Consider the following 18,036-nt stretch of genomic DNA (forward strand, 5'->3'; position numbering starts at 1 on the left):
TCCCTGTAACTCGTTGAGTCAAGCTAATGTTGCCCACTCCCCCCGCAAGTGTGGAATCGCTGCCCCTTGAAGCGAAGTCGCCCAACCATGCCGAATACTACTCGCTGCACTTGAACAAGTCCCAGTTCAACCTGGTGTTGATTACCTGTGCCGTGAACTTGTTGCAAGTGTTGTACGACGACAGTAAGGTTGATGGTGGTCACTCCAAGGTGCGCTTTTTTGTGGTGGAACTTTTACGGCGTCTGAAGACGCTGATTCAGCTGTTGCAGGTGGCCTGCTGGTACTTGGTAAAACTTGTCCAACGGCGTGATGGGGACGACTTACCCGCTGACCCTCGCAAGTTGTTTTTGGGGTGTATAATTTTGGCGCTGAAGTTTAACCAGGACTACAACTATTCGTTCAAGCTGTGGCTCAAGATCTGTGGTATGGGAGCTTCCTCCACTGACTCCGAATCGTTTGATGTGGCTCAGTTGAGAGCCCTCGAACGCCAGGTGTTGAAACTTTTGGGATTTAACTGCTACCTTAACGGCCGCAAATATGAGAACTGGTGCAACATTTTGTTGATCTTTGGCTACGACTTTATCCACACTCACAATGTCGCCACTGGCACCATTGATTGGGAGCTGGTGGTTATCGTGGGCGAAAAACTCATGAAGTGGAGACGGTTTTTCACCCACTCATTTAACCCTCAGACGTTGGAACTGGTGAAAGTGGATTTCCGCAGCTACTACCAACAACAGATGGGATCGAAGGTGGTGCTCAAGGCGTCACCGTCGCTTTTTACGTCATCGACAAAGCGGTGCCGTGATGAGATCGTCACACTGCTGTCTGCCAAGAGACGCTGTGTCGAGCACTAAGGGTGGTTTACCTAATTCAAACTATACCATCCATTTTTACAAATCTTTTTTTCTTTTTTTAACGCACGGTTGGCGATTGCAAGCCTCCGGTCTGGACCCGGAGGAAATGATTATAGAAAAAAACATTTATTGCCAACAAATAAACAAATTTTGCGTTATGCCAGTTTCACCCTACCACATAGAGACAACCATCAGAGCCCCAACTACCAACGGCAGGAATGGGCATAAACCCGTCCGCTTGCTTCAATGTGGTTGTCTTTTGCTCCTTCACCTCAGTCTTGCCGATGGTGTAGCCACGAACCATGAGGGTGCCTTCGTTATTGTGATAATTGGTTAACTTGATTTCCAACGACTGGCTGATAGCCCCATAGCTGAGAAGGTTCGGAACCATAACCTTGCGGTAGTCGAAGATATCGGTGGCCAAAACTGGACCCACGATATTGTAAACGCCACTTTCCGAAACTACTCGGGCGCCAAGCTGAGCCCGAATGCGGTTATAGTCGGTGATATGAGGCTTTGCCGTAAGCGACTTGTCAACGTAAACAAGTTTAAGCGGACCCGAAGCAAACAATTGCTTTCCAAGGCTATAACCAAGATAACGGATACTGAAACCAAGCCCAGTGGACGGCACAGACTTAGCGTACTCTTCCACTCGTTCTTCCGGGAGGGATAAGATGGTGGTTTCGTGTGGAGGGTGAGTGGAACCCACCCAAACCTTAGAACAACCTGCCACTGATGAAGTTAACCATTTCGTCAATACGTTGAGCAAATGGTCCAGGGGGAGATTTGGGTTGTATACCACCAGGAACTTGTCTTTTGGATGGATCTGTTGGGATTCAGGAAGGTGTTTCAACGTAGACGCAACCGCACTGACCAAATTAAGCTGAGTAAATTCGACAACGGTGCGGCCCCAATTACCTGTGGTCACCACTCTGAGAGCGATCCCGCGGTCAGATTCAGTGGTATATTCGGGATCAAACTTGTCGTCGGCATCACAATCGGTGACATTGAACTCGTCAAGGTCGCAGGGAGTAGTGGGATCAATCGTCACCGTCACTTGGTTGTTAAAGCAAGCCACCATCAACGCCACCAGCGCCACCAGTGCCAATACCTGGTTGGGGTGAAACACCACCTGTTGGCGACCTTTAATTTGCGGTTCAATGTGTTTAGCCATGGCGTTGATCACGGCGTAGCTGATGGTGTCGGTACCGACGGCAAGTGATCCCGGCTGTTTCACGCGGAGGGCCCAGATGTCACGTAAGTTACCTTGGCGGAGCTTGTAGTGGTCGTAGCGAATGTCCAACCCCACTCTCAAGTGCTGGCCGGCGCCGAGCTTGGCGCTCTTGTAGATTGCCAGTTCACCCAGGGTCCGAGTAGCGTCCACTGCCAGCTGTTGCTGGAGATAGAGGAGGGGCACGTCACGGGTGTATTCGACATACTTAATTGCCAACAAAATCGCCACTGCTACGGCGATAACCGCCACCGTCGCCGGGGTCCACTCGATGTTGGCCCACATTGCTTTAATGTCATTGCGATTGCCCTGTGCGACTATTTAGCTACGGGGCGCCCCTCAGTAGTTAAAAAGGCGTGTAAAAAGTCAATTTAGCCCGGTGCAAGGCAAGCGAACGCAACTACGACCCGAGAGCGAGCGCATGCGAATAATCTTCCCCAAGTTGAAGCTGGCTCACCAGTTGTTGGTGTTGTTGTTCGTGGGGTGGGGGGTGCTTTTCTGCTACCACGAGTGGTTCGTCCCTGGCTACGTCGCGTCCAGGTGCCACTGGCCCGTCGTCGCCGATCCCGCCGCCAACGTCACCAAGGTGTTGTTTATCGCTGATCCGCAGCTTATAGACAACCATACCTACCCGGGGCGGCTGGACTGGCTCCTCCTGCTTCTGAAACACACCGTCGATGTCCATTTGAACCGCAATTACCACGCCATGATGGCTCATCTCCAGCCAGACACCGTGTTTTTCCTTGGCGACTACCTCGACAACGGCCGTGAGTGTAGCGATGAATACTACCAGGGCGAGGTCAAACGGTTCCGCAACATATTTTATCCTAAACGGACTCAACGTCGTTACCAACAAGGACGCAATTGGTTCCTTAACGTCCCTGGCAATCACGACGTGGGGTTCGGCGATGGCGTCCACCCCCACTCAGTGGCCCGCTTCACTGAAGTGTTCGGCAACCCTAACACCGTGATCGAGGAGAATGGCGTTGATTTTGTTATTATTGATGCACCGCTGTACTCCGCCAGCGATGCCGCTATTAATCTGGACGCCCGGACGTTTGTTGATTCGCTACCTCCTAAAACCCGCCCCCGGGTGTTGCTTACCCACGAGCCGCTCTACCGTGATCCGAGCACTAGTTGTGGTCCGCTACGGGAAAACCCTAAATTCTACGTTGACCAACGCGGGGTGCAGTATCGGAACACGGTGGAACCTCAGCTCTCCCAAAATATACTTGCGAAAATTGACCCTGACCTTGTGTTTCTGGGTGACGACCACGACTATTGCGATATTGTCCACCCTGAGGGCCCCCGGGAAATCACCGTTAAATCCATCAGCATGGCGATGGGGGTGAGCCATCCTGCAGTCCAGGTGATGCTGTTTACCACCACCAACGGGTCGTTGGACTACGATACCCATTTGTGCTACGTGCAGACGCCGTACACCAACGTCATCAGCTACGCCACCATGGCCTGCCTCACCGCAGGGGTGATTTTCTGGTGGAACATCAAGCTGCGGTCGCTGCGATACAACTACCTGATCCTCCCCACCATCGAGTTGGGCCTGACGTCCAACTCGCGCAAAATCTCCAACTTCATCAACGAAGAGGAATCGAACACGGCGGGGATGTACATCCCGCGCTACACCAACTCCACCTCGTCCAGCTGGCTGAATTACAAGCGGTGGGCAGCCTACCGATGGTTTGTCAACAATAAACGCCGGGTGCTGAAGTTCATGCGTAAGTGGAATTTGTACGCATTTCTCCGCCACGTGTCGGTGCTGGCGGTGGCGGTGATCACCCTCTACTGCATAGTGTTTGGCTCGATATAGAATTTTTTTCATTACATCTTATATACACATTTGGGGGTGGATCGTCGCCCCCCAACTTTTGGGACTCCCTCAATTCTTTTTTTCTTATGCCCAGGGCGTAGCCTGGATATGGCGTGTGGCCTGCGTTGCGCGTGCGGCGACGCACAAGTAAGCACAGCATCAACTGACCCCACATGAGCAGCGCTGCCACCGCATCAGGGGCGTGGGATATATCGACGATGGCCCCGCTGTCTCTACTTCTGCCTCAACACCAACCATGGGGTGCACCGTGAGTCAGTTAGAAGATGACCTTTACTTGCTCCAAAAACAACACGACAACTCCCTCAACCAACAGATCCTGTTGACGAGGGCCGGCGCCGCCAACCCGCAATTTCGAATGATCCTCTTGGGCCCGGGGGAACTGGGTAAGTCCACCGTGTTGAAGCAGATGGAGTTGTTACACAAAGGCGGTTTTCCTGAGTCGAAAAGACGACAATACGCTAAGGTGATTTGGACGGATGTCGTCCAACTGATGAGACAGCTCATCATCATGCTGCGGAAGTTGAAGATCCCTCTTGACTGTGACCAGCCTGATTCGCCGTTGCAACTTGCCAAACGGGTAGTGTTACGAGCTAACCCTCTGTCGAACGCCGATGAGGCGAAATTGATGGCTAAGTTCATCATTGGCAGCACCGATTGGTCGCGTCCTCAGCAAACAAACCCTTGGGAAACTACCAGTAGTGCTGAAGAAAAACTCTTGTGGGGAGCGTCTCTGGAGACGGCGACGGCGGCGTCAGCAGCTGAAGCCCCGCAAGACTCGCGGCAGGATATCGCCGATGCCATCGCTAAGTTGTGGACAGAGGATCTGGGGATCCGCAAGTGCTACGAACGGCTGAACGAGTTCCAGCTATTGACGTCAGCCGAGTACTACTTCAAAGCCATCGGCAAGTTCGTTGATCCCAATTACCTTTGCTCCGATGAAGACATTTTGATGGGGAGAATCAAGACCTCGGGGATCACCGAGACCGACTTCAATTTGAAGCTGTTCAACTTCAAAGTGTTGGATGCTGGCGGTCAGCGGCTGGAACGTCGCAAATGGCTCCATTACTTTGAGAATATTACCTGCGTCCTCTATGTGATGGCGGTATCTGAGTATGACCAGAAATTGCTTGAAGACGAAAACGTCAATCGGATGGAGGAACTGTTGCATCTATTTGATACTTTATGCAACTCGCAATGGTTCCAAAACACTCCGTTTATCATCTTCCTCAACAAGGTCGATCTTTTGGAGAAAAAATTGTCGAAGCTGCCGGTGAAAAACTACTTTCCCGACTTTAACGGCCGGGCCAATAACGTCGACGACGCCATCGCCTATTTTGAAAACCGGTTGAAGCTGCTCAACCACACCAACAAACAATTATACATCCATCGCACCTGTGCCACCGACACGCTGAGCATGAAGTTTGTCATCAACGCCGTCACCGACTTCATGATCCAGGACAGTTTACGCGAGCTGGGGCTTATTTAGTATTTTAGATCGAACATAATGACTTCATGTCGCGCCTACCTTTTATTTTCCTCCCGTTAAGCGTGAAATTTCATATGATCGCTAACAGGGTGCGCCCTCGGTTAAATGTGTGACAAAAAAAGGTCTAAATCGAGAAAACTAGCCACTAGCTCTCAGAAAAAACCTAGAGACGACCTTAATCTTTCAAGCCTCATTGGCAGAATTCATTATACCACGGTGTTATCAAAGAATGCTGGTGTGTTGCCACTGCTGACCATTGGTCGTCATTTCCGTGATTCTCGTACCCCCGCGATTAAGTCCGATCGTTCCCCTCTTCTCGCTAGGTTTCCCCACAGACTAAGCCATAAATGGATATCGGTGACAGGTCACACCCCCACAAATTACTCGTATTGGCTCTGTCCCCAATGCTTTTTTCCTGCCTAGTAACCTTGTCGGCTAACGCCCCACGCCCACGACGATGTCATGAACACAAACTTGCTCTATGCGGCCATGTGTATCGGGTTTCGCTGGCAGCTTATGTGCACTCCCCGAGCTATTCGATAAGCAAACTCACAGGTAGCGCTAAATTCCCCCCAGCGACCACGTTCCGTGCCACGTTGAAACAAGCCATGAGTCGGGCTCGCCAGATCATCAACGACCGCATGAGCATCTATGGCTTCGGACCCCAGGAAACCGCCCATATGCGCCCGCTACGCAAGCAAATTCCCACCGACCAGCCGTTTGCCAAGGTAGACAACGAGTCCAACTGTGTGATGCAGGTTAGCCCCCTCCACACTGATAAGCACGGCAACATATTAAACGCTGACAACCAGTATGTCCAGCTTAAAGGGATCAATGCCGATGCCCTGATGAAGCTTCCCAAGACCCCTCACATGGCGCTGTATGAAGGTGATCTGAGTGATGCAGAGCACGTCTTCTTTGAAGGCGACCACGTGACGTTTGTCGGCCGGCCGTGGCCGTTGGAAGACGCTCATGAACATTTGATGAGAATAAAACGGTGGGGGTACAACACCATCCGCTACTTACTCACGTGGGAAGCGATAGAACACGCCGGACCAGGGAAGTACGATGAGGCATTTATCGATTACACTATAGCCACCCTCAAAATCATTCACGAGATCGGTGGTCTCCACGTCATTTTGGAACTCCACCAGGACGTGTGGAGTCGCTACACCGGGGGTCTGGGGGCTCCGATGTGGACCATCTACGCCGCCGGGCTTGATCCCCGTAAATTTAGTGTTACTGAAGCCGCAGTGCTTCACAACCATCCTAAATACCACCGTGCTGAGGACCCTGAAGAGTACTTCAAAATGATCTGGACGACCAACTACCATCGGTTGGCGTGTCTGGTGATGTTCACGTTGTTTTTTGCTGGCAAAACATACTTTCCTGACCTCAAAATCAACGGGGTCAACATCCAAGACTACCTTCAAGACCACTACTACGGTGCCTTAAGACACATATGGAAGGCAGTCAACGAACGAGTACCAGAGTTGATTACGAGTGGTATGATCATCGGTGTCGAACTGATGAACGAACCAAACGCGGGTTTAATTGGCTACCCTCACTTGGGCGAAATCCCCGCCCACCAGAACTTACGTGTTGGCACCACTCCTACGATGTTCCAGGCGGTGAAAACGGCGATGGGATTTGCTTGTGAAGTTGAACTTTACAAGATTTCCATCACGGGGCCAGCAAAAAAGGGTAGCGTGCTTGTTGACCCTAAAGGGGTTCGAGCGTGGATGCTGCCAGACGTGGCCGAAGTCATCGATACTCATTATGGTTGGAAGCGTCTGGAGAATTGGAAGATGGGCGAGTGTATATTTGAACAACATCAGATTTGGCGGTGGCACGCCGATCTCGATGTCACGAAGCTTGCAGATATGACTCCGCAAGAACGGCTCCGCGTCAGTAACGAGCAAACGATCTTGTTGAAGCCTCACTACTTCTCCAAGAGATTCCCCGATCACGTATACCCTGAAGGAGTTGAAGTTCCTGAGGAAGTTGACCATGACTTCTTCTTGGAGCACCACTTCGTCGACTTCTTCCAACGCCATAAGCAAGTTGTCCGTGAAGTTTGTCCCCTGGCATTTGTGTTGATGCAATTCCCGGTACTTGAAAAGCCTCCGCTTCTCGTCAACGATCGTCGACGCATTGTTGACGATAAGTTCATAGCTACACCGCATTACTACGATGGGCTTTCGTTGATGTTCAAGACCTGGAACCTGAAATACAACGTGGATACCCTTGGCATCATGAGGGGCAGATACGCCAACCCGGTACTTGGGATTGTGTTTGGGGAACGAGCAATCCGCAACTGCCTCCGTCGACAATTCAAGGAGATCAAGCAAGAGTGCAAAGTTCGCTTGGGTAAGGTGCCAGTGCTTATGCTGGAAACAGGGATGCCCTTCGATATGGACGACAAGAAGGCGTATCTGAACTATCGTTACCATTCACAAACCGCAGCGTTGGACGCGATCTCGCAGGCATTGGAAGGGTGTCAAATGCACCACACTTACTGGGTGTATTGCAGTATCAACTGTCATAAATGGGGTGACCGCTGGAACAATGAAGACTTTCTGTTTTGGTCCCCAGAGGACCATGACCTTCCTATCCACCACACCAACAACGATGCTCTGCTGAGCTCGTCATCAGTGTCGTCAAGTCAGAGATCACTGAGACGTAACTCTGTCGGGCTCAGAAATAAGGTCAGTGGTCGTAAAAGCCTGGTGGCTCTGCTTATACTCGAAAGAAACTCTCGCATCCGCTCTCGCAGAGCCAGTGCCGGGACTAATGGCAAGCCAACGTCACCCCTCCAAAACCTGACCACTCCGGGAGATGTTGCTGGGTTCAAAGATTACAAGTTCTCACAAAATGCCCTTGCCTTCTCTCGTGACGAGGAAGAGATCGAACCCACCGATTTGGCAGACATCAAGCTGTTGACATTGAACACCGGCGAGAACGGCAGCGAAGGCAATGGGTGGACCGAGGCTGTAGCCACTGCTGCTGCTGCTCCCAGCGAAGAAGAAGATTGCACCATGATACCCACCACCCGAGAGAATGTCGGCAAGAAACACCTTTCTCGCGATTACCCTTCCGCCGACGGGGTGCGAGCAGTAAACGCTGTGGTGAGACCGTTTGTCGTCCAGTCTCCCGGTATCCCCATCACTACTGAGTTTGATATGAATGAAGTCAAGTATCTCCTCACCGTCAAACTTGATTTCAGTGACCCTAATTTATCGTCGCATCCGACAATCATCTTTTTGCCCCGCTGGCACTTCCCCTTCGTCAACTCTGGCGACATTCATATTCTGGGGGGCCACGTCAAATACCACGAACGTCTCGAGTACCTTGAATGGTACCACGAGCGAGAAGATGTCGATAGCGACGGCGTGGATGAGGCTTCTATCATGATCCGCAATAAGCTGGGACCGATCACTGAGGTCCGTTACGATTTCAGGAAGGGCTACTGTCACATCACTTGAAACGGATGAACCAAACCTTTACCTACATTGCTATAGAGTTAATACAATCTTCATCACAGAATTTTGACATACACCGGGGGCATTTTCTGTCGGGACGGGTTTTCCTGCAGATAAGTTCATTTTTCCTAATTGAGACTAAACACATACATTGATCCCACTGATCTACATATACAAAGATCAGCCTTCCTAAGCAACATCCCATGAGCATTTTCCCAAATTTGAATACCCATACGTTGCGGACCCAGCGGTTCAAACAGCCTGCGGGATATGGCGATCTCGCTCTGGCCTACGGCGGCGCTCCCCTCAACCCGACATCTTCAACCCAATACGACTATCAGGCCCTCAACAACGTCAGCAGTCACAGAGATATCCGTAACTACGCCGAACAAACGTTGGGTAGTGACAACGCCTTGATCCAGGCCGTGAAGCTCCCGCAGGATGAAGACTTGAATGAGTGGTACGCCGTTCATTGCGTCGACTTCTACAACCAAATCAACATGTTATACGGGGCTATCACCGAGTTTTGCAGTCCCGCCACTTGTCCTCGAATGATTGCTACTGAAGAATATGAATATTTATGGCAAGAAAATGGCAAGAAACCAGTGTCGCTTCCGGCTTGCGAATATATCGAAAACTTGATGACTTGGGTGCAAGGATTCTTTGACAACGATAACATCTTCCCGCTGAAAATTGGAGCTCCGTTCCCGCAGCAGTTCCCAGTGTTGATGAAAACAATCTTCAAAAGAATCTTCCGTATTTACGCTCACATATATTGCCATCACTTCCATGAGATCACCGAGTTGGGGTTGCAACTGCATTTGAACACTAGTCTCAAACACTACGTGTTATTTGCGAATGAGTTTCAGTTGATCCAGCAAAAAGATTACGGACCTTTGGAGGACTTGGTTGAGACGATGCTTAAGCTGTAAGCTATGGCGCGAGATGGTGATGATGATGTAGAGGGGTGTACTTATGATTTTTTATAATATAATGATTAGTAGATAATGGAATGTTAACAATGGCTATTGAAAAACCCACATATCGTTTGTACTTGGTACAAAAATTTATTGTTCGTCATAAAATTGCAAAAACAAGGGGCGAGCTGGGAATCGAACCCAGGGCCACACCCACCCTAAGGGTGTATCATACCACTAGACCACACGCCCGAATTGGCAAATTCGACATTAATGTGAATTATGTTGTTTTAAGTGGAAATGAGCCTCGCAACTCAATGAGTTTGCGAGATATCTCTTGCGGCTTGCACTCATGCTAGGAAACAAACAGATGCCTTTAAGAATTTAGTATCTCTGAGGTGACTATCTAGGAATAAGCCTGGTAATCATGTTCCCTCCATTTGAGAGCCCTCTAAAAATCGTTACATCCGTTTAAAAGTTTGACAATTGTTTCCTCATGCCACTATTATTACAGCAAGTATCTAGGTTGATATCTCAAGACCATAGATGGCTCTCTGTAAAGTGGTATATGAGAATTTTCACAGAAAATATTCATTCGAAATTTTTGACGAAAAATTCAAAGACTAACGAGGAGTAAATTATAAACCATCAACGTGTATCAGATTCACAATCACTAGGATTCACAGTGTGTTACTTTCATTAATTCTTTCCTATAGTATACAAGGAATTAATTTTTAATCGAGTCATAGCAGGGCAAATAAAGTGCCATGTTATTGCTCTACAGTGTCATTGGCAACTTAATGGAAATTTGACAGCCTGAAATGACCCTTGTAAACCTGAATCCAATCGATAGCAAATGCTTTTAGTTCCTGCCCGAACATTTTGGTGTCTCGAAGTCTATGCGGCTTACGTGCTCTCAGACCGGAAACTTTACGATGAAACCACACTCGCTGGTTCATGAAAATGGTCTCTGTCAAAATTTTACAATCACATCTAAGTTATATTCTTCATCTTGAAATTGTCGTCGGAGTTTCTGGGGTCGCGAGCATCGCTATCAGCATTACGGTGAGGTGGGAAAAAATCACGAGTGGTCAAAAGCACAAAGGCCTATAATGATGATGATGCGAACGTTGCCAGCCACCCGACGGGTATTCGGGGTGAGAAGCTTGTGGAAACCGCTGTTCAGTCTCAGCAAGTACAAGCTCAAACCTCAGCCGCCTGGGGGTGTCACGGGGACGGTTAATGACGCTTACCAACCCGGTATGATTGATACCTACGCTGGTTCCGCCCACTGGACGTACGAAAGACTTATTTCGGTGGCGTTGATCCCGTTGGCGTCGTTGCCTTTGTTCCAGTCCCCCGTCAACCCGATTTTGGACGCCGCCTTTGGCGTGTTGTTATTATTCCACTGCCACATGGGGTTCTTGTCATGCATCACCGATTACATCCCTGAACGGGTGTACGGAGTGTGGAACAAGATTGCTCGACGGTTGCTTAGTCTCGGGACGTTTGTGGGGATGTATGGCGTCTACGTCATTGAGACCGAAAGCAACGGCATCTTTGATTTGGTGCAACAGTTGTGGTTGGCTTAAGCTTCCCACTAGTGCAAGACTGCTGTCGATACCTCCGCATTACTTCTTCGTCTACACTTGTACATAATACTATATTACGATCACGATAGGCTTCAAGCAGCGCAAATGTAGTAGTATTTTGACTCATATCTGAGATCCAAACTTTTAGGGACTAAGATTAAAATACTTGTGATTCAATTGATCACTTGTCTATGTATACTCCACTTTGGAATTTATCCTGTATCTTTGACTAAGTGTTTTGTTTTGGATTGATCTGAGCCATGCGCGTTACCAGTGCTTGATCTCACACTAAGTGTTGTGGTCATGATCTCAGAGGCTACCACTGAGGAAACCACTGATGTGTCGCCTGGAGAGAAATCACAACCGTCTCTGCCTCCAATTGAGGTGAGCGATGAGCTGGAGGAAGAGGAAGACGGTCCCATGCCTACTCGAGGGAGTAAGCGGATTCTGCTCCAACGGTTCACAGTGTACAATTCGATCAGCACGATGTATATTGTTGGTTCCAATGCCAAAGAGACCCTTTTCCGGATCTTGGAAATCCAGCGTGATAAGGATAACGATATTGTCGACATCATTGAGGAGAAGAACTACTTCTACACAAGGAAGGATATGGTGGAGTTACTCAATTCATTAGACGAACTGATCGAAGGGGGGATCCACAAAATTGCTCAAGGCTACGGTTTGTTGGGGCTCATCAAGTTCACCGCTGACTACTACCTTTGCATTGTTACCAAGTGTTCGCAGGTTGCTATCATTGGCGGTCACTATGTTTACCACATGGATGACACACGTCTTATCCCTCTCGATATTAACTACCGTCGACCAGAAAAATATTCTGACGAAGAGAAGCTCTTGTCTATTTTTAAGTATCTTGATCTCGGCAAGACCTTTTATTTCAGTTACGGGTATGACATTACCAACTCCCTCCAAACGAACTTGTGCCGGTTAAAACAGGACCACCAGCCTCAATTTGCATTTAACGACCGATTCGTCTGGAATAGAACTCTTTTGGAGCCTATTATCCGACATCATTGGGGTGCTACGACCTACGAGTGGTTTCAGCCTATAATCCATGGATTCATTGACCAAGCTAGTATCAACGTTACCGGGAGAAAGTTCTACATCACCTTGATTGCTCGTCGATCCCATTACTACGCTGGTGCCAGATTTCTCAAGCGAGGTATCAATTTGAATGGTGACGTCGCCAATGAGATCGAAACTGAACAGATTGTATCCGATATGCTTCTCACCAGTTTCCACGATCCCAACTTTGGCTTTGGTAACAGTACCCGGTGGACGCTGTACGTCCAACATCGTGGTCTGATCCCATTATTTTGGACGCAGGATATGAACAAGTTGCCTAAACCTCCTATTGAAATCTCATTGCTGGATCCTTATTACCTGGCACTGGCGACCCACTTTAACAATTTGTTTGAGAGATACTCTTCGCCAATTACCGTCCTCAACTTAATCAAAACCCTGAAGGAAAAGCAAGCCCGAGAACTGAAATTGAATGGCCACTTTGTCAACTGTATCAAGTACCTTAACCAATTCCTACCAAAAGAAAACAAAATTTTGTACCATGGATTCGATATGAGTCGTCACTCGAAGAAGAATTTGGATGTGATTCGTCCTATCCAGCAAATCGCTCAAAGTCTGATTGCCAACACTCTGTTTTTCCACAATGGTCCTCCGGAAAAAATGAAGTTGCAAAAAGGGATAATACGAACTAATTGTATCGATTGCTTAGATCGTACAAATGCTGCTCAATTCATCATTGGGAAAGAAGCTTTACTTCACCAGTTACAAGCACTCCATTTAATGAGCTCCCTGGACGACACTGCTGGTTTCTCTCAACTCGAATATGACCTGGATGCCGTGAATATTTTGACAGAAATGTTTCACGATCATGGTGACACCATTGCGATTCAATACGGGGGGCTGAACTTGGTGAACACTATGGACTCATACCGCCGTATCAATCAATGGTCTTCACATACTCGAGACATTTTGAACCTGGTGAAGCGGATATATCTGAACTCATTCATGGATCTGATCAGACAGGAAGCAATCAACCTTTTCCTTGGGAATTATGTTTACGACTTGAACCGTCCAAAATTGTGGGAGCTCCAAACCGATTTCTCCCTTCATAACAAGTTGGCAGTGGATGACATCCGCAAGAAAATCAGTTACATCCATTGGTACAACGAAAACTACTTTCATCAGGATCAGAAGCTCTTGGCTGGTGGCGACGAAACAAGATTGTGGACGCATGATTCGACTGACAGCTGGTTCAATGAATGCTATAAGGCGAAGAAGTTTCAACTGTTCACTGAGGTATTTCAATTCTCAATGAATTCAACCCTGCGCTATTTCAGTGCTGAAGATAACGTCGATGCTAACGATATAAATCCATTCCGATCACGCAAACGGCAGCCACCTCCAGTGGCGGCGGCCCACAGCGCAAAACCTCGTGAGCCTAAGGTTACTGATATAACTCCCATCTCGCCTTTGAGTTTTGGTGTTAGTGAGGAGAACAAACAGTTTTACAGCGATTACTTGAATTACGCCAAATTAGGGGAGACGACACTGGTGCCTCAACCACAAGTGTCGCATTTGTCCACTCTGGCAGTGGACAAAGACGTCTACAATTACTACCTGGCCATGCAATTCAGCAGTCGGCATGCCGACTCAAGACTATACGGTCAGTATTGCGGGCTCGAACAAACTCAGCTTGAGGCTGAGGACGACTACTTTAGATAATGACAACAATGCATTGCGACGAAATTTAAAGATAAGCCAAACTAGATCCATTGAATAATGGAACAATAATCTCCCCTTAAAAGTCATATATTATTTAGTGGCCTGATCTGAATCCGGCAAGAGACCATGGCAATGGTTACCCCCTCGACTGGTGTTAGTAGTATTGTCTCCAGTAGGTTCCGTTAGTATCATGATTTTTGCTTGACTTGTATCTAATAAAATTATACATTAAGAAGGTATTGTACTGTGTGGTCTAGTCGTAGTCTAATTAATTAATCATCAATCTCCCCCGTGGGCCAATCCAAAAACTCATTAACCTCGTCTTTAATCGCGTTTACCTTATCTTTCACCTGTTGCTGGACCTCTTGCAATGCTCTCAGCTCAGCACGAATGCCCAACCCCCAAATGAGACCGTTTATAATCCCCAGAACACCCACTAACAATGACACAAGCATGGTGAAGCCGGCGGCAATGGGGTCGCTTCTCACCGCTGAAAGCGTCACCACAAAATGGAGTCCGACGACAATCGCTATCAGCGAGAAAAAGTGGTGTTTACGCCACAGCAGTTGGTATGGGATAGTGTAACGCCGGTACTTGGAAATCTCCGTCAATAAGTCGCGATATACAAGCACACGGGCTTTCAAATCTCTGAACTCGTCGTCCTTTGTCGTGGAGGTTGACGGGAAGGTATTGGATGCGCTGCTGCCTTTTCGAGCTCGAATGGCACGAGCGGCGCCATACGAATCGCTTCTTACTCGCCTCACCACGTTGGCATCATAATCAGCGATATCAAGCTCGACAAAGTAAGCAAAGTGATCCGATAACGAGCAATTGAGTTCGGGGATAGGATCGATAAAGCGGACCTCGGCCCGGATGGGGGTGATGTAGCTCGAATCAACAAACGCATAATCAAGACGACAAGCGTCTTCGATGGGGCGATTGATTCGCCAGGTGTTCAACACCGAGTCACAGGTTATACCTGCCTTGCGGATCTGGTCAATGGGAGTCATGGTGGCAATATCGCTCCGAGAGTACTTTTCCGGATGACAGAGTTCCCACAGGTCGTCAAGACCACCTTCAACAGTGAAAAGACGATGCGGTAAAGTGCCAGGTTGAGAATTCAAGTCCCCCACCTGAATCACGGCGTAACCGGCTTTTCTGAGCATGCGGACGTATTTGGCGAAATCCCAGGCCTGGCAGGCACGATGACACGAGTACAGAGCGTCGCCTTCAAGCGAATAGGGGGCATGCATGTGTGAGTTCAAAAGAGCGATGGGAGTGGAATTGGGGGTCACAGGCTTGAGTAAGGTGACGGCAATTGATTTACCCACGTACCAGTCGCCTCTGAACACCGCCAGAGGTCGACCATTAATAGGGAAACGGTATAAAAAGGTCTCTTCAATGGGTATCTTTGAGAGTAACGCCAACCCCGGGCCAGCGATGATCCCCAGCTTAAAGTGACGACGATAGGGGTATCTCTGCTTGCACATGTTGTCGATGTACGCCCAGTCCTCCTCGGTCCACACCTCCTGGAGGGCGACGATGTCGTAGTCTTCGTCGTCGGAGATGGGGTCGGCGAGAATGTCACCAAGGGCTTTCAACCGCTCGTTGCGGAACTTGCTGATGAGCCGGAGCCCCCAGGCATTGAAGGTGAGAAGCTTGATGGTTGTCATCTCGGGAACCCCAACTGACGCGGGCGTAAGGTATTATCTTCACGGTAACCTACGCTTCGTGTTTGTTTGCCAACGCGCAGGAACGTCAATGGTAGCGCGTGGCGTAACCGCCGCCCAAATAGGGGAGGCACACTGCCAGTTTTGTGTCTAGTAAATTGAGGCAACAACTCTCTCTTAGCAGAAGCTTTGACACCTATTTGAACGTCAACGTGCTATTCATTGAATACTGTTATTGATTACCCTATGCGGGGGGGTAATTGCGCGCTTTTGCGCTGACCGTTGGCTTCCCCCTGAAATGTGGTTACCTGATGTTATCGGCGATAGACGAGTTATCTTGGGCTCCAGTCTGCCTCGGCGAGCCGAGATCCTCAAGACGAATCTTGGCGTGAGCCAGTTTGAAGTGTTCCCATCGCAATTCGCCGAAGACCTTCCGAAGGTGGGGAAGACCGTGGAACAGTACGTGAGCCAAACATGCCGCTGTAAGGCGGAAGAGATTACTACCAGGCTTAAGGGTGATGAGCCGTATGTGCTTATTTGCTGTGACACCGTGATTGACTGTGACGGTAAGGTGAGAGAGAAACCAAAGACTCCTGAGCGCCAGAGAGAGATGATCCAGGAGTACCGCAATTTAGGTGATATCAGGGTCATCAGTGCGGTGACGGTGATTGCGGGTAGTGGTGCTGGTCGCATTGAAGGTGAAGCCACTGGTGTTTGTACCACTCGTCTTAAGTTCAATAGCCAAGTGGACGATAGCTGGATCGACCAGTACGTGGCTAGTGGCGAAGGGCTTGAAGTTGCTGGTGGATTCAAGTACCAGGAAAAAGGCTCGTACATTTTTGAGAATATTGAAGGCGACTACTTCAATATTGTCGGTCTCCCCGTGGCTACCACTCATCGCCTCATTGAACAAGTGTTGACCAAAAACTAAACGATAACGATATTTATGATCACTAAAACAATAAAAGTTCGATAATATCGAGAAGCTAGGAGTCTAGAATTGAGCTAAATCATTGCAATGTCTGATCCTGTCTGCTCCACAACGTGACATTATTTTTCGCGTGTGATAACGGGAGACTACCATCAAATGACCATGGAGGGGAAGATCACCAAGCCCCGACGACAACCCGAGCGCACTACCGATAAGGCCAAGGACGGCGTGTTGCTAGAGCAGCTTGACGATGAAGTTTTGCACATCAACCGCATCAAGGGGAAGCTTAAACAGCTGCTACCAGCGAAGGAAGAGTCGCCAGTTTCCGACGGCCTCGACGATATTGGTGACAGCGACGAGTATAAGGACCTGTCTGAGTACTTCAACAACGTCGACAAAGACACCTTTCGCCAGTACGAGCTTGCGTGTGACCGGGTGAAGCTGTTTTACGACGAGCAGCACGAGAAGCAGACGGTGGCGTACAATATCGAGGCCCGAATCAACTTTAAAACAAAGACGCGGGCCCGGATGACGATTTGGGAAGGGCTTGAGAAGCTCAATAAGCTTTTGGACGACTCTGACCCCGATACTGAGCTCTCCCAGATCGACCACGCTTTACAGACGGCAGAGGCGATCAGGCGGGACGGCCAGCCCCGGTGGTTTCAGCTTGTGGGGCTTATCCACGACTTGGGCAAGTTGCTTTACTTTTTCGACTCCAAAGGCCAATGGGACGTTGTGGGCGACACGTTCCCCGTCGGATGTCGTTTTTCAAGCAAGATAATATTGCCGGCATCATTCAAGAAAAACCCTGATTTCTACAACCCGTTGTACAATACCAAGTACGGCATCTACCTGGAACGGTGTGGTCTCGACAAAGTGATGCTTTCGTGGGGCCACGACGAGTACATGTACCACATTGCGAAGGAGAACCTGACTCTCCCGCAGGAGGCGTTGGCGATGATCCGCTACCACCTGTTCTACCCGTGGCACCAGGAAAACGCCTACCAGTACCTCATGGACGCCCACGACACCGACATGCTCAAGGCGGTCAAGGCGTTCAACAAGTACGACTTGTACAGCAAGATCGACACCAAGCTTGACGTAAATGAGCTAAAGCCGTACTACATGGCGTTGATCGACGAGTACTTTCCCGATAAGGTTATTGACTTCTGATGAACAATGGGGGGGAAGGGGCATCAATGTCTCTCTCGTATTGGTCTCACCCCCTCGCATAGGGACAATTTAATGGCATATGCGG

At 49.0% G+C, this 18,036-nt stretch overlaps 11 protein-coding genes across 11 annotated transcripts; 9 read left to right on the forward strand and 2 right to left on the reverse strand. All coding sequences in view use genetic code 12, as the record gives it.

Moving 5' to 3' along the window:
- Window positions 1-26: 26 nt before the first annotated feature.
- PCL5 (Pcl5p) lies at window positions 27-857 on the forward strand (the record flags this gene model as incomplete). The annotated part of the gene is made up of 1 exon (XM_034153831.1): window positions 27-857. The coding sequence occupies one exon, from the start codon at window positions 27-29 to the stop codon at window positions 855-857; it is 831 nt and encodes a 276-aa protein (XP_034013906.1).
- Window positions 858-1,023: 166 nt separating this feature from the next.
- Window positions 1,024-2,373, reverse strand: DIURU_001303 (uncharacterized protein; the record flags this gene model as incomplete). The annotated part of the gene is made up of 1 exon (XM_034153832.1): window positions 1,024-2,373. One exon carries the CDS (start codon window positions 2,371-2,373, stop codon window positions 1,024-1,026), a length of 1,350 nt encoding a protein of 449 aa, XP_034013907.1.
- A 136-nt stretch (window positions 2,374-2,509) lies between these two features.
- On the forward strand, window positions 2,510-3,916 carry DIURU_001304 (uncharacterized protein; the record flags this gene model as incomplete). The annotated part of the gene is made up of 1 exon (XM_034153833.1): window positions 2,510-3,916. The coding sequence occupies one exon, from the start codon at window positions 2,510-2,512 to the stop codon at window positions 3,914-3,916; it is 1,407 nt and encodes a 468-aa protein (XP_034013908.1).
- A 256-nt stretch (window positions 3,917-4,172) lies between these two features.
- On the forward strand, window positions 4,173-5,423 carry CAG1 (guanine nucleotide-binding protein subunit alpha; the record flags this gene model as incomplete). The annotated part of the gene is made up of 1 exon (XM_034153834.1): window positions 4,173-5,423. The coding sequence occupies one exon, from the start codon at window positions 4,173-4,175 to the stop codon at window positions 5,421-5,423; it is 1,251 nt and encodes a 416-aa protein (XP_034013909.1).
- Window positions 5,424-6,031: 608 nt separating this feature from the next.
- Window positions 6,032-8,908, forward strand: DIURU_001306 (hydrolase; the record flags this gene model as incomplete). Its single annotated transcript, XM_034153835.1, has 1 exon — window positions 6,032-8,908. The coding sequence occupies one exon, from the start codon at window positions 6,032-6,034 to the stop codon at window positions 8,906-8,908; it is 2,877 nt and encodes a 958-aa protein (XP_034013910.1).
- Window positions 8,909-9,108: 200 nt separating this feature from the next.
- On the forward strand, window positions 9,109-9,837 carry MOB1 (Mob1p; the record flags this gene model as incomplete). Its single annotated transcript, XM_034153836.1, has 1 exon — window positions 9,109-9,837. The coding sequence occupies one exon, from the start codon at window positions 9,109-9,111 to the stop codon at window positions 9,835-9,837; it is 729 nt and encodes a 242-aa protein (XP_034013911.1).
- A 1,097-nt stretch (window positions 9,838-10,934) lies between these two features.
- Window positions 10,935-11,414, forward strand: SDH4 (Sdh4p; the record flags this gene model as incomplete). The annotated part of the gene is made up of 1 exon (XM_034153837.1): window positions 10,935-11,414. One exon carries the CDS (start codon window positions 10,935-10,937, stop codon window positions 11,412-11,414), a length of 480 nt encoding a protein of 159 aa, XP_034013912.1.
- A 303-nt stretch (window positions 11,415-11,717) lies between these two features.
- DIURU_001309 (phosphatidylinositol-3,5-bisphosphate 5-phosphatase) lies at window positions 11,718-14,177 on the forward strand (the record flags this gene model as incomplete). Its single annotated transcript, XM_034153838.1, has 1 exon — window positions 11,718-14,177. One exon carries the CDS (start codon window positions 11,718-11,720, stop codon window positions 14,175-14,177), a length of 2,460 nt encoding a protein of 819 aa, XP_034013913.1.
- A 272-nt stretch (window positions 14,178-14,449) lies between these two features.
- On the reverse strand, window positions 14,450-15,850 carry ISC1 (inositol phosphosphingolipid phospholipase; the record flags this gene model as incomplete). The annotated part of the gene is made up of 1 exon (XM_034153840.1): window positions 14,450-15,850. The coding sequence occupies one exon, from the start codon at window positions 15,848-15,850 to the stop codon at window positions 14,450-14,452; it is 1,401 nt and encodes a 466-aa protein (XP_034013914.1).
- Window positions 15,851-16,145: 295 nt separating this feature from the next.
- On the forward strand, window positions 16,146-16,778 carry DIURU_001311 (nucleotide diphosphatase; the record flags this gene model as incomplete). Its single annotated transcript, XM_034153841.1, has 1 exon — window positions 16,146-16,778. One exon carries the CDS (start codon window positions 16,146-16,148, stop codon window positions 16,776-16,778), a length of 633 nt encoding a protein of 210 aa, XP_034013915.1.
- Window positions 16,779-16,934: 156 nt separating this feature from the next.
- On the forward strand, window positions 16,935-17,951 carry DIURU_001312 (uncharacterized protein; the record flags this gene model as incomplete). Its single annotated transcript, XM_034153842.1, has 1 exon — window positions 16,935-17,951. The coding sequence occupies one exon, from the start codon at window positions 16,935-16,937 to the stop codon at window positions 17,949-17,951; it is 1,017 nt and encodes a 338-aa protein (XP_034013916.1).
- Between the last annotated feature and the right edge of the window lie 85 nt (window positions 17,952-18,036).

This window comes from Diutina rugosa (genome assembly GCF_008704595.1).
Source record: "Diutina rugosa strain CBS 613 chromosome Unknown scaffold62_size109212, whole genome shotgun sequence".
Classification (NCBI taxonomy): domain Eukaryota; kingdom Fungi; phylum Ascomycota; class Pichiomycetes; order Serinales; family Debaryomycetaceae; genus Diutina; species Diutina rugosa.